Source organism: Nesoenas mayeri (assembly GCF_963082525.1).
Source record: "Nesoenas mayeri genome assembly, chromosome: 14".
In the NCBI taxonomy this organism is placed as follows: Eukaryota; Metazoa; Chordata; class Aves; order Columbiformes; family Columbidae; genus Nesoenas; species Nesoenas mayeri.
In genome coordinates, this window is record NC_137556.1 from 15,791,616 (window position 1) to 15,807,772 (window position 16,157).

General features: G+C 36.6%; 1 protein-coding gene across 1 annotated transcript in view; it reads right to left on the reverse strand.

Moving 5' to 3' along the window:
• DOCK2 (dedicator of cytokinesis 2) overlaps positions 1 to 16,157 on the reverse strand; it is a gene marked incomplete at its 5' end in the record, with an annotated part of 169,343 nt that overhangs the window by 33,075 nt on the left and 120,111 nt on the right. The window contains 4 exons of the mRNA XM_080353427.1: positions 4,340 to 4,488; positions 4,613 to 4,671; positions 4,761 to 4,861; positions 14,635 to 14,713. Coding sequence (XP_080209553.1) covers positions 4,340 to 4,488; positions 4,613 to 4,671; positions 4,761 to 4,861; positions 14,635 to 14,713 — 388 coding nt within the window. The remainder of the gene's footprint in view (positions 1 to 4,339; positions 4,489 to 4,612; positions 4,672 to 4,760; positions 4,862 to 14,634; positions 14,714 to 16,157) is intronic.

A 16,157-nucleotide genomic window follows, 5' to 3' on the forward strand; every position in this document is an offset into this window, starting at 1 on the left:
CTCAGTGGCACAGTGAACAGGATCTGGGCTGCTCCTCAAAATACTTAAAGACTTCAGATCTCCAAGTGTCCACTGAAAAACTACTTCCCAGAATGCTCTCAGAGAAAGCTATAAATTGTTCAGTAGAAACAATAATCCTATTTCTGATTTGAGCAGAAGGAAAGGAGTACCACACTACTACTGTTTCTTAATTATTTTTAATAGGAGTGTCAAATAAGAGGGAACCTTATTTTTTCTTCAGAGGCCACAAAAAATTTTGGTTTGTTAGGAGTACCAGTACTCTGTGATCCAGAACTACTCTTCATCCACTTGCAGGTTTTGCTGCTCTAATATTAGCCCATTCTCTGTAATTAGCTAACGCATTAAAGAATGCCTGAGGAACAGTATGTACTACACCAACAGCAGAGAATGAAGAGCTATCATTGAAATATCCAGAAACAATATGAAAAATTACTCCGGCTTGTCCAGGCTAAAAAATAAGTTTAAAGGGCTCAGAATTAATTTATACGTGTATGTATTATAGTATGTATATTAGTGTATGTATGTATATTAGTGTATATATGTTTATTGGTAACACAGGTACACGGCAGTTTCAAGATGGGGCAATATTGAGCAAAAGCATCTGATCCAGTCATTTTCTAAGGTTGAAGTCTGTGGACTTAATGCAGTAAGACAGAAATCTGTGAATACAGCGCAACTCAAGCACTAGTTAAAAATCATCCACCTCTGAAATCCTTCCTAGCACTTATTCAGCATGTAGAGAATTGATTACTTCTCTAAGTAATAATTTCACAGATGCTGGATCTGAACAAAAAAACCCTCTTCCTAAGCATCTTTCCTGCAGTTTCTCAACAAGCTGCAAAAAAGTCAGTTGCTTGCACCAAAATAAATAAAAAAGCTGGCAGAAATATAGAACAAAGTTTTAATGTGCCTGTGCCCACAGTAAGCCCAGGAAAGGGTATTTCTTCTCTAACTTAAAGAGTGTGCCTAATTGTCATTGGCATCAATTTGGCTTTAAACCACCTGCTTATCTATCCAATAGGTCTAAGAAATCTCCACATCTCTGGGCACACTTCAAGACTAAAGCACAAAACGTAGGTTCTGCTAACGGGACGATCTCTCATCCTTCTGAAATCCTTACACAAAATAAAATTTCGAGAACTGAGAGCAAGAAATGTGAGTATTTACATCAATAATGAATCACATGCGCCAGAGGAGCTTGCTGAGAACACCTATTTTCACTCATTTAGTAACCTTGTACAGCTGTTAGCTTCGAAAGGTACCAGACTCCAAGAGTTTCCCTAAGACTGAACATGTGTTCATGTTCACTCACCAGGAGGTGAGTGAGCCCGAATCAGCCTGTCCCTCAGCACTTTGTGCCACAGCCCAACAGTTGGGAAGGAAAGCCAGTAGACAAACCTCCCCAGATGGCTTCAGCAATTGGTGAAACCAGTGAGAAATGCTAAATTAAAAATACCAAACAAGAACAGAATGACTTATTTGAATAAAAATATAAATATCAATGAAATAGTCTTTCCTAAGCCAAGTTAAATCCTTAACAAATCCTTAACAAAACTATCAGCTAGAACAAATAGTACTAGTTTGCTTGATTGTGTTTCTGTCTTCAGGAAGTCTTAAAACAAATGTACAACTGGATCTTTCAAGGAAGGATGGGTTGTCAACCTTTGGAGCATGGGATTCTTTTAACATCATATGTCTATCACAGAGGCAACTAGATACCCTTTGTATTAGAAGGAAAAGCGGATGTATTTGCAGTAGTTTTATCCACAGACACTGAATGTAAGTTGGATAAATTGCCTTTCCAAGGTTCTTAGCTCTCTGAGCTGGTGAACAGACAGAACCTTGATAGCTAAAATTAGTAGATATTAATGTCTTCCTCCCTACATCTTCAATTACAGTTAAAACTACAAGCTTATACAAGATTTCTTCTGGGTGAATGGAAGTCACATGTACAAAGTTAAAGTAAGGATCATGAAGAAAATGCCCTATTACGCCATATACCTATGTATCCATTCCATTCCATTAAATATATCTGTGTACTATGTAATTCTTGAGATAACTAGAGGTGGAATTTTGTTTTCTCTGGGATTAGTTGACCTCCTAGAAATAGCTAAACAAAATCAAATTCCCGCTTAGTAAATCTAAATAACTTTATATCCTTATTGCACATATATTATATACATAAAGCAGGACACAGCCTCCTGAGCTAGCACCAACATCATGTGTGTGTCCACCCAGAACGGAGCGCTGCCCCACACCAAGGTAACAGGTCCATCTTTTTGGTTAAGTCTATTAAACCACGTGGAAGGTACCAGACAAGCTCTAGTCCCTGTGCTGGTACAGACTCAACTAGTAAAGACATCTCTTGTTTGCGCATTGTAAAAACATCTCTATGTGTTTTCCCATCTCTCATTAGAGAGGATGGCACTAGAAGTTAATTCTTTATTGTTAAAATTCAGCAAAATTATGTTTTAATTGAATGTCTGTCTAGGCTCCTAAGTGCCTAATGTAGTCTTGGAATAACATGTTAGCATTCTCCAAATTTTATACTAAACCTTTAAGGAAATATCATTTATAATACTAAATGCCAATTTGTATTTTTAAATTATTCACTAGTGAAAGTTAGATTATATGTGTTTATCAAATAATTTTCCATACACACTACTTCTTTGCCTTTTCTAATTAAGATGGTAACAGTTTTAAGTAATAAAACTTAATGTGGCTTTCCTTTAAAATACATCTTTTAAAATACTTACCAGAATTGCCAAACTGACAGATGCAATTTTAAGAAATTTATCTTAACTACCTCTTCCACGGGAAAGGAGAAAATAAACCTCACAATTCTTGACCACTAAATGATCACAACTTCTATAGCAGAACATTAGATTCCAATGAGACTCAACTGCTCAATTATGAAATAGTTTTAGTGCCATCTGACAAAAATTACCTCTTATTTTTAAGCTGCAGTAAAATGAATGTCCTTGTTCCTCAGCACTTAAAAAATATCATCTGCAACTTATTTATTGTAGCATAAGTGACTGATGGGTCACCTAAGTGCCTGGTATCTTCCAGGCTCCTAAGCTGTTGTTCATGCTAATCGCTCAGTATGACTGATGAGTTTTCAGGATTTTTGGTCTGTACAGATCTGCGCATCTCTCCCAAGAGATGAAGCATAAGCCAAGAGCAGGAAAACATTTTTAAGAAGGCAAACACAGGACTATTAGGACACAGAGGGAACAGATGCACAGAAGCAAAGCGGTTTTTAATCTTGGCCTTGAACCAAAGACTTTGTACTGCGGAATACAGACCAAAATGGAAATTCCATCTGCTCGTGTATTCCACAGTTAGTCGACACAGAAATGCCCCACATGATTTAAAGTATTTAACATAGCTGGGTATATGAGTGACATATTTATATTTACTTTCTTATGAATATCTAAGATATGACTCTTAGTTTGCCATTTACCATTACACAAATTGTTCTAAATGAATTATTTATGTAACTACAAAGCCCGAATCCCTGATTTTAAAAGTGCTGGGAAAGGCAGTGTGCAAACACAGAAAAAGGGAAGTCTGTGCCCAAAGAGCTTGCAAAGAATGGAAAGGCCAGCTAGGAAAGAATCGGACAGACTCACTGCCCAGGCACAACAGATTACATTGCCAAATGTCCTGTCCCACCAGCCCCATTTCTACTCTACCAAAAATATTTCATACTTGTGATTTAAAAATCCTTTTCAAAATTACTGTCAAAAATATTTTAGGAATGTCAGTTCTTCATAATGGTTATTTTTATCACAATAAATATTTAGGCAAGTCATAGTTTCCAGAGAAATCTGACAAGATATAATTAACTATTCACTGTTACTTTTGTCAGATATTCTGTATTAAAAATCGGAAGTTTTGGCTTATAAATATCTAGGTCACAAGGAAGGGGTATCATAAAAAGTTTAGATTAGAATGGAGCCTTAGAGGTCATTTAATTCTACCTGCTACCTAACGGAGGGCTGATTTCAATGTCATTTCTTCTTGCTCAGAACCTTATTCAGAAAAATTTTGAAAATTTCGATAAAGATCCTGCAACCTCCCTGGGCCCTTATTCCGGTGCCCATTGCTGTCACTGTGACAAAAGTTTTACTGAAGTCCAACTAAATTGCTCTGGAGAGCCTCTATTCACTTGCACAAGAGCTCTTCCTTCTGTTTTTCATATTTTTGATTTTACTTTGTGTAAGCAGAAAAGCCCACACAACAGATATTCACCGGAAAAAAACCCAACCACATCACCTTTTAACGAATTTTCATACGAAGTATTTTTACTTACCTTTTTGAATTCTCCTGTCCTTTGATATTCACAAAGCATCATGTCAAAGAAAATGGGGATTGTGGCTTTTCGTAGTTCAACTTCTGGAATAAGAGTCATTTCCAAGATGGGGCCAACCATCCCCGGAATAAAACAAATTTTATTCTGACCTGAAACAGAAATGCAAATTGTGTAGCTGCAATATTTACAAAAGCACTTCATGTCAGATATTTTCCAACAAAACAAGCAATATGCTGTGGATTCGTCTACAATTAAGTTCATTTGCCTACTCACCAAGTTTGTACCACATGTCACGGATGGCAAAGCCAATTAAACGCCTCATATCTCCATATCTAGAAAAAAAAAAGAACTATGAAAGTATCTTTATCATCATTTAACTACAAAATTAAAGACATCACCTGAAGTGCATGTTTTTGCTTACTTGTTCTGGATCTTGTTGTATTTCGCATGGGAAAAGTTCTCTAGCTGTAGTGAATCTTGGGTAATAAAAGCCACAGCCAAATGAAAATAGTTGTTCCACAGCTGTAAATTGAATATAAGGAAATTATAATAGTTTTGAGAAAAGCAGGAATAATATTAAACTATGCACAATGCTGAATAATTTATGAAACCAAATGATGCAAGCAACATGAGATTTTTATGTTATAAAAAGATGTTCATCATTAGCGTTATGCAATTAGCAGAAAAGCAAGAAAGATGAATTTTAATAACAACCACTACACATTTGCTCTTAATAACACAGCAGCTGAATAAATATTCCTAAAAAAGGATTCATATGAGATTCATTAGCTAACAGCATTAAACCACGAACCCGAGCAGGACTAGGGAAATCCATGACATGCCAGAGAATCTGAACAACCTGGAGCTAAAGGCGCCCAGTGTAATTACACTGGATTTGTGAACTACTTCAAAAGGCATCTACTTTCTTCTCTTTGGATTCTAATTCAACATCGATTTGCGTGAAAATCCAATATATTTTGTTAAGAGCTCTCTACATGAAATGAAGACAAAATACATCTCTAAATAACTGCTATTAGCACTGAGTCATGTACTTGAACTAGGAGAACACCCCTTTATTTCCAGTGCACAGCCCTTCATTGCTGAAAGCAAATGGCTTGTTGTGCAGCCAATTCAAAGGGAGCACTTCTCTCATGTGCTACAGATGAAAAGGGAAAAAAGAAGGAAGTAAAGGAAGTAAATACAATTTTCTGAAGCTTCTAAGCAGTCAGCAATGGCTTTAGACACTTGTCAAAATATTACTGCATCTAAAAATATGTCTGATAGGTACCAGGGAGACAGTAGAAAGGCAACAGTAAATGTATTTAGTGGCAAGGTAAAGGATGGAAGCAAAACATAGAACATGATGAACTACAACCCTGTGTTGTGAACCCACACTAAATAGCCTAGAAATATAATGTTTCATCAAAACCTTAAGTGATCTGTGTCCTTTATAACCTGGAAAACTCTCTCGTGCACAAATAACCAGGAAAAACAAATAACACACAGAAACACACACATTTCTTACAATAAATAAAATTCTCAAGCGTCCTCTAGAACGTGAAGAAGATCCTGCATTTATTTTATCCTCCCTTCGAGGTCCAAGTCCAGCTCTTCTCGCAGACTTGCTTATTTAAAAGCCCTTTGAAGGCTGTTTGTGTCTTCAGGTATTGCTGGGCCAGAGAGCCTGTTCCCCTCTGCAGATACTCGGCTTCATGGACCATTTGCCCAAGACAATTACTCATCTGGTACATATTACACTACTCAGAGATGCTTTGAATTTACCCATATCTTCCACAGCCTTATTAAAAACTACATTTGAATATAAGCACTAGCAAGGCAGAAGGTTGTTTTGTTTTGTTTTTCCCTTAATACAAGCATTTAAATTACATTCGTATCTAATTTTTGACGGTATATTAATAGTAGATACTAATTCAGGCCATTTTTTCTGCAGGATAAATGTTGTTTATGCTTTCAAAGTCCTGTTTTCCTGCCTTATCAAAGATTTTAAAATATTAATTTGACCAATTTACAGTTCTCAGTCCCTTGAGAAGCCACATTTATTGATGTGTAGGGAATATACTTTGTATATGTCAATTACACCAGGAAAATAGACAATTTCTCAAACTGTTCTAGATTATGGGGGAAAAAAATGAAGCCTTATTGCTACAGTAAATGGTCTATTTATTCACTTAATAATTTCCAGTTCGATGCTACCTTTGTCAGAGACCCATCCTAAAGACTCAATATCCTTATTTATAAAACACATTTCATCCTTAGAGTACCCTATTATGGCTGAAAAAGTATGATTATTTGTATTTCAATAGCACATTCAGGTTTAGGACTCGCAAGCTTTTCAGTCCCAAAACTCACTCTACAGCCCCATGAGGCAAAGTAGTCTCTAAAAAATAGAAAATGGCAAAAGCTGATAGAAACAGAATTTAAAAATGCAAATAAATATGTTTCTGAGACCTGTTTAGCTTTCTCTAATGCCCACAATAACATCTCAAGGTGTTTTGTGTTTGAACATCCCAGTTGTGCAGGGTGCGGTAGGGCTGACGGGAAGCAGCAGAGCAACAGGATAGGACCCGAGCGCTCGTGCTCTGCTCTGCAGTGCTGAGCTGCCAGACTGAGCGCTGGAGACCAGGCCAGAGCGGGGAACTGACCCTTCTCTGTGTCTGTGACTCCTTGTACATTCCTGCTGAGATGCAGGAGCTGACTGAAGGGCTGAAGGGGCTGAGCGTGGCACTAACCACCCGTGTTGAGAGGGCTTCACCTCTGCCAGTGCTCCTCGACGGAAGGGCTAATGACCCGCAAATAAGATGTCTCATTCTGGTTTGGTTTTGTTTGTTTGTGGTTCTGTTTGTTTGTTTGTTATTCACATAACATGAGGTACTTTCCCCCTAGAAAATGTGACAGCTGCTGGATTGGAAAATGTGGAAATAATTTAGTAAGACATTTCTAGCCATCTCACACAGAAGAGATGGACGGTTTTTCAGGACGGGTACCAGTGTGACCGCAGCTCACTCCTCCTTTTCTCACCTGTGAATGCAAAGCCTGTCCCGCACTAACCCCTCCCTTTAGCCACAGTGTTCTCTACAGACATCTCTGCTCAGTTCTTTTTGATAATGTAGGAGAAACAGGAAATCTTTTGAATTTCTGACAAATCGTTGCAGATACCAAACGCACTCCAGCATTTCACAGAACCAACCACAAAGCACGACCCTTTTATTTCTTTTTTTTCTTGAAATATGATGGTGAAAGGAAGCTCAGACCCTTGAGACCAGCAGCTATAATACATTTTAGATAGATAGTGGGCTCATTACTGTGATTTTGGAGAGGAATTGCACTTACAAACTTTCTGCATTGTCTGCAGAATTGCAAACTCTATGTAGTTATCACAGCTATTGAGCTAGGTTACCCAGAAATAACCTTTTTGAATCTTTAAATAACATTTATAAGAAATGATCCACTGATTTCCAGGATGTGTGATCTTCTCAATATGTGATGATTTTGCCTTGGTAATGTTCCCTTTCACATACTGGAATACATTTCTTCATCCCTTAAAACTAAACATTTTAAAATGAACATCTATTTTGGCTAGTTTTGTGAGCATTTTGAGTACAAACAATTTTAAATAAATGAGTAGCATCTTGGGTTTTAAATAAATTGCTTAATTGGATCAACTGTAGATACTGAAATTTGATCATGACTTAGATGTTCCTGGGAAGATAAATTACCTGATATATCCGTGTTTTAATTAGAAGGATATCACAAGCTTCTCATGTAAATGCTGCTCCAAAAAAATTAACAAAAAATAAATTTAAAAATATATTTGATTGGGGAGGGGGCAGAATATTAACATGCTTCCATTAATCTGCACAGAAAAGAGATTGCACACACACGGCATCATGCAGCCTTCACATTTTGAGCCAACATTCACGAAAATTATTTTGCATTGTCTTTTAGAATGTGACACTAGAAAAACACAAACTGCCAAACAGCAACACAAGTGGAACATGAAGTGTAGAATTTGGAATAACTCACCAACTGATAAACTTTAAAAACTGAGTAAAGTAAGCATTGCGTTCTGTCTAAGCAGAGTCATGACAAACATAATGTTGAGTTACAACTCATTCATAAATTTTGGAAGTTACAAGCACAACATTTAGGGCTTGTACCCGTGGTACACACACTGGGTCATGACAGGTCCTGTGTCTTCTTTGAGGTCGAAGAGAGAGTATTAAGCATCTCAAAGTAAAGAAGTATGAATATCCTTTGGGACCTCTGCCAAAACTTCTTTGCATTGGTTATGTACTTCAAAAGCACAGAACAAAGGTAGAAAATTCCCAGGTTAATGAGAATATGTTTATAGAAGCTTTGAAGAAACACAGCACATTATGAACCAACAAATGTATCTTTTATTCATTTTTTTAGTCTTTAAAGATTTTCATGTCATAATCCCATTCTATCCCTGTTCTTGCCATATGCTTCTTGTTTAATGATGCAACTTAAGTAAAACACTCTCAAATAGTTTCTACTCCAAACGTCTAACGTGTATGTTGGAAAACATGCCCAACCTCTGAAATAAGGCACTCCCAAATCCAGTAAAAATGAGTTCCATATATGCAAAATTGTACAGAATTTATAACCTCTGTATTAATTTCCATTCTGAGCAATGAGTCTAAAGGCCAAAGAAATTTGCAGATAAACATTAAAAAATTCCTCATCCCAAGTCACTCTAGGAAGACCCAACTATATGTTGGTAGAAAATCAGAGATAAACTTAAAACTCTGAGATCTGATACTTTTCAAATGCACAATACGATGTGCAATGTACAAAAATATAACATTGCTAATACAGCTAGCTAAATTTTGTAAGACTTGTATTAACTTCTGCATCAGCCATCTCTTAGGGTTTTATACAATGTCTACTGCTATCATACATATAATTTTGCACAATATAGCGCATATTTTTCCTGTATATTTGCAATGAGGCTTTTGATTTTGGGGCTTCTAACTGAAGTTTTAAAATAAAAAAATAATTTGCACAATTCTGTTAGTGCTGCTCAAATATATTTCACTACTGCTGAGGCACTAGTGGTGCCTAGTGGGTGCAAGAACTATAGGAAAAAATGAAAAATAGGGATTTTCTTTTAAATCAGACTGACATTATAATGGAAGGTGGACTATGCCATCTATAATAAAATTCTGCAGTGGGACTATAGATTATTAATATGACATTATAATTGCTACAACAGTATAGATTTTAAAATACAATCTATCCTAGCGCCCTGTAAAAACCCTGCTAACAGAGAGGGTGTGAAGGAACAGGAATCGAGAGCACCATATTTTCCAAAATAGAAACCCTATGACTGCTCTGCCTGACCACAACGAAATAGCTGCTGTTTGTTCTCTCTTCCCTGTCCCAAATACGTCAGGAGCTGCCACCTCCAATCAGAAACATTATAAGAGGAATATTGCACAAAACCCGTCATTTCAATGAATGAAGTGGCATTGGCGGTGGCAATGGATGGTGACTGCGTCACGGGGCTGATGCGCTCAGGCGCTGAGAGGAAAAACTTCCTAGACAGAGCACGACTGATCAAACCAAAGATGCTGCAGCCCAGAGGTGACAGGAACAGACCAGAAGTGCTCTGGGCTCCGAGGCAAAGGTAACGCCTATTAATAGCTAATGACATCAGCTGCTAACAAACAACACGATGTCATACGAGGTCCAAATAGGTTCTACAAAGGTGAACGTGCACACTGCAAAATTGAACTGAAAATTTGAAGTGAACCATTAAACATTATTATCTTCATTTTACTGTTGATGGAAGACTGGCTTATGTTTCATCCAAGGTAAATAAGCCTGGAATAGTTTGATAAAATAAATCAAAATAAATTAAAATAAAATATAAATAAAATAAATCAAAAGGAAAACATCTATGACTTGCAAGTTTAATAAGGGATTGCCGCTGAAATAAAACCTTCTTTTCCAGTTCTGCACTCATAAAAATAAGGCAACTGCTGACAGTTAAGACATCTGGTAAATAGGAACGTCATTTAAACATTGTATTTCTATATAACAAAGAAAATGTTAATTAATGTTTGTACATTCTTTTTTTACTTCATACCTACATGTCTATATCCATATGGACAAATAAAATACAGCTGTTAAATTTTTGCTTTCTTGTGAATCAAATAAATGGCAAAGCAATTAGTGGGATGTTCTTCAGTATAAAATAGCAATGGGTGTACAAAGACACTTCTTGTGTGGGGTAAAGGTATTTAGACTGCTTATGGAAAGCCACTTATCCCCTGATTACACTTGCCACAGTTGCAAGCCTTCAGTGACATGATTTACACTTCAGTGAACGTCTTCCAGTTGTAAACACAGAATTTAAATGCGGCAGGAAACGGGAGAGGTCGGCTGATCCAGCTCCGTATCCCAGGGCAAGATCTGCCAAACTGCTTCAGACAGATGTCTGCTGAATCCACTCTGTGCAGCCTCTGAGTGAGAGATATTCCCTGGCCTTTCCAGATCGGCTCTTTCAGTACACAACTGTGCTTAGATCTGCGCAAGTTAATAACCTTTTTCAAACACAGAGACAGCAATAGAATATAAACTACTAAATACTGAAAGTTTTGTACCTACTCTAGTAATTGCTACTGATACTCCAGAATTCTGTGTATTAGAATTCTGTGTTCCAGCTTAATTTCAGTACTGAAGAATGCATGTTAATGTATGATGTATCTTTCCCTGTTGGTACTATATCTGTTTTCAAGCTTAAGACGCCACAAATATAGTGAGCCCTCATTCATCCTTGCTTCACATATTTTTGGTCAATCACTTAATGAAAATTCCTTCCCTTCTCTCCTGTTAATGATATGCTTTGGAGCTAACAGCTTTGTCTTACCAGCCCAATAGTAAAAACTCTGTAACAAATGCCTTTTAGCTGTCCTTTCTATATTGTTCTGGGTTTCAGTCCCAATTCATAATTTTTCTATATGCACACAAAGAATACAGCTACACAGATTCTAAACTGGTTCGACGTTTTGAATGTACCTCAGTGACGTGGAGCTTCCAACAATTGCCAGTTTTCCCCCACTGATACTTTCGTTGCATTTTAATATTTATTACCAAATAGTTTGAAGTGAATACTAAAGAAATAACATACCAGCATTTGTTTCCATCTGCAGACTTACCATATGGTTTTTGGCAATGACTACGTTCCCTTGGGAACATGATATATTGCTTATTTTTGTTAAAACAGATGTTTCTCTAAAACTCCTGAATTTCTTTCAGAGACACCTCAAAGAAATCCCAAAGATCTGCCGCCTTTGAAGGAACCTGTATCTTCAAGTTTTGCTCTAGTTTCACATCACTATTCTGTATCCAAAAAGCCTAACAATGAATAAATAATAATGGAAGTAAGTTTGATTCAGAGTTTTCTTTTGCAAAGCAGCTGCTAAAATAAAAGCTACTTTATGATATTGGTCTTATACTACCTTAATTGCTAAAATATAAACATACAAGGGCTGCAACAGCTGCTTAAAGGATTGCTTGTTTGTTTATTAGCTAAAAATACTCCAAAACAACTGAGGAAAAACAAATATTAAATCTAAAAAGAAAAACAGCCCCAGAGGCTGAAACTGTAAACTGAACTATTTTATAAAGTACAGAAGTTTCTCATTTACTCAGAGTTCGTCACTCTTCATGTTTGCTTACAGCCAAGACATATTGATATTAAAAGAAATATATTGCCTCTCTTTTTATCATTTGCTTATTTCCTGGTAATGCAGAAGAATTTTCTTGAACCATATCCATACTATGGGAGAAGAATTCAAGTGCGTGCCAACCACAGGAGAAATGACACCTCCAGAACTTCCACAGCCAGAAAGGATTTAAGCTATAACTTCAAAAGACTAAGTTTTTGTTAGAAAAACTGGTTGAAGTTCTTCCTCCTTCCACCTCGTACTCTCGGTTCCTGCCCATTATGTCTCAGTGCTTTAGAGCATTTTAAGAACACTTGGTAATTTAAGGATAATACAGCAATTAAGGGAAGACACAAACTATTTTCTTACCATGCAAGGCTGTAGAATAGTTGGGCAAAATTCTTCTTATAAGTTATTTGGATATAGTTGATCCTTAGAAAATGAAGGATGTCCACTAGAGGACTGCTCAAGTTTCTCCTTTCAATTAATAACATTTTTGGTTTTAAGTTCTTCTCTATATTCAAGTTTTCAGTCTGAACAGTTGCAAGACACTGATTTACAGATTTTTTTTTTTTTAATGAATGTAAATATGGAAAACAGTAAAAGAGTCTTTAAAATATTAAAATTTTCAGCTATCAGTGATCTGAATATGTATGGATAAGAGTGGGAGATAAAATTTTAATTTTTAATTAAAAATATTAGACAATATGCATTATTCAGACCTTCTTTAGTCAAGTAGTAGCTTTTAAAATAGGTATATTAAGGGTCATATTAGAAGGTTTTCAGACCTTTTAGTCATGGTAGAAGAGGTATCACCCTGCCTTCTGCTTTTAAGTCTCTTTTGAAAACTAGAAGGGTGCTACAATTCTTTAGATCACACTACTCATTTACTACAGTGTCATTTAGCTTACTCAAAGCCTCCAGATAGTTGACAATTCATGACTACAAGTGCGAGCATTAATGCTTTTCCCTGAACAATAAGGTTCAGTGTTGAACTCCAACACTGCTGGTTGTTCGAGAACATTCCAGAATACACGGAATTGCCCCAGGAAACTGATCTGAAACCCAAGTGCCAGGTTCAGGTTCACATGTGAATAACCAATGTAATCCTCAACCAAACTGTGGCAGGCACACAGGCTGTATAGTAGTCCGCAGGTTTTCGGAAGCCTACACAAACTGGTGACCACCAGATCTAATTTATTTGCTTTTAAAAATTACTGACACATTCTGCAGTAAAAATGACAAAATGTTATAGAAATGATAGATTACAAATTGGCTGTTAATAAATTGAAATAGCCTAACTTAGTCAAGGATTTCAGTTTCTCACAGGGATGTTTATTAAAAAGAAATGTTAAGTTTGTCAGAAGCAACATCTTTCCCTCTGATTCAAAAGCCTTAATTAACATTAAACATATCTACATTTGTAAAGTCACACCTTTTGAAAAATTTGTAATAAGATAAATGAGGACAAAACTCTACATTTCATACTTGGAGGCCATTATAACTGGGTATGAACTGAATATTTCACATTTCTTTTTACTGTTGCCTTTTAAACCCTTCCCATGTAACCAGTTCCATGATGGCCCTGTAGCTATTTACCACCAAGAGACAAATACCTAAACAGTTTTTCACATCATAAGCCGAAACGTTCACATGCAGTAGAGCAGAATCACTTAAACCAGGTTGCAAGTTGCAAGATTAACTATAAAATCTGAACTCCAAGAAACAAAGAAGGCAGAACCCTGAACTTTCTCTCAACTTCACAGTGAGGGACAATAAGTTACTATCTCATGAACACATTTTTGTAATCAGGAAGCATTTTTGAACTGAAAATATTTACTCTTAGCTGCAGTTAATATAGAGTGAAATAGGATAATTTTTCATACTCTACTTAGTGTGTTTTCCATCTATAGCACGTACCACAGTCAGGCATCATTTAGTGACAAATTCTGATTCTAAAGCTATATTTACATTTTAATAAAAATTTAATGAATGTGGAAACTAGAGACATTTTCATTTTTATCTGAAGCAAGCTAAACATATGGTAAAAGGCATGACCATGTAGTTAAGTTATACAAAACGAAATTGAGTACACTAAAAAAACGACCCCAATGTTAAATTATTTCAGAAAGAACTACTGAAAAATAAAGGATAATAAATAAATCAAGTCGGTCTTATCAGGGAAGACTACAAGTTAAAAATAAAAATAAATTCTAAGTGCTAAATACTCTTGGACTCAAACAAAGTTAAGCTCTTTCTGCCCTACATACATAGGAGAGACACCATACAGGCTCCGTGCATTCCATCAGCGGTTGCCTTTCTGAATACACTTGGCTGGCTAAGGAAAAAAAGAAAGTCTCAGCTTACCAGTTCAGAAAGAATCAAAGTACAAAACGCTCTATTTGGGTGCCTTACCATAAGCACCACTTTCATGTCACATCAAAGATGCCCTAATCCTGCCAAGCTCGAATCAACAGTCATTTTGATACTGATATAAAGAAGCAGAAGAGGCTCTGATAGACCAGAATGACCGTACCTGCATATGCCACCTCGAGTCAGCTAAAAAGCCTGAACACTTACTTGGACTTCAAAATTCATGTTCTCCAGAAATTTCTGGTTCATCGTGTCCGCAAATTTGTTGATGGCTCTCAAGAACACCCTACAAAAGAAAAGCAATGACACAGGTAAATGAATGTATCTCTGGGAATCTATTCCAACCATGTGTATACTGGTGGAAGCACATGTCAACACTGAACATGCTGGAAGACGCAGAAGTCCCACACGCATGAACACAGCAGGTGACATTCTGTGCAATTCTGGACACCTTCCTGTGTAACCTCATCTGGGTGTTCCTGCTCCATGGGGGGATTGCACTGGATGAGCTTTCCAGGTCCCTTCCAATCCCTGACATTCTGGGATTCTGTGATTCTATGTTATTTATAGTCTGTTATACGTTAAAAAAAATTAACTGCATGATTGTCAAAAGTTTCTTACTCTCCACTGAAAAATTCAGACAATATGATTTCTTCTCCTGTGCTGCACACTGCATAGCATTAATGAGAAGACATAGAGAACTATTCTTTCAAATACAATTTTACCTTCTATGTGTCAAAACCAAAACATTTACAAGAGTGTTATTGCCTCCTCCTCGTGGTTTGACAGCTGAAAGAGTTCCTTGTATTGACATTGTTAGTTAGGAGCTGCCACTGCATTTTCCCAATTAAAAGGTACTGTATACAACACAGGTTGTGAGGGGAAGATGACATCTCTGCCCATCTTCTCCTCAGGTTCTTTATAAAAACACATTAAAAGTTGAGTTAACGTCCAGTTATTTTTTTCCAAGAGGAAGAGTGTGAACATCACCCTTATAGCTTGAAAAGCTCCACCTATTTATGTTCATTATGAATGCAGCAAGATAAAGTTATGTTTCTAAAGCTAATTCATTTGTCTAGCTTTCCAGGACAGTAGATTTGTAAAACAAAAGTCAATTGTAACTCTAAATATTTATAAAGTTTATTTAAATAATTCCGTTTCATTCCCTTTACAATTTTGAAAACAACAGATCCATTTATCTCTGCTGCATAGGTAAAACCTTTAAAAGTTAAAAAAAGTTTAAAAAAAAGGTAAAAGTTTTAAGTTGCAATATTTCTAGGGGAACCTCTGTGAGGGCAAACAAACCGCAACCTGAAAGAGGTGAACACAAGGAAGAAACAATCCTAATTGTTCAGTTGCAATGACTGACTGCCAAATAGCCACTACTGATATGCAAAAGAGATCTAATAGTTGTAACACACATGTCCACAAAACCCCCACCACCTTAGTGTTTGGTAGCATCAGGCAAAGCAATAATTCAATAATTAGAATGATTAGCAAAAGATTAAGAGACCCCAGGATACCCGTATGTTACTGTCAAAGCAATGTTGCATCCTTGTGTCGGATTCTGTGTGGTGCTCTGGTCTCCCATCTCAGAAACATAAACAAATACAATAAGTAAAAAAGAAGGAAGAAAACAAGCACATAAATGTGACAAAGAAATATCAAACACGTAATGGATTGTGCTTGTGACCTGGTTTCTGTAGCCAGAGGACGCTACATGACTGAGG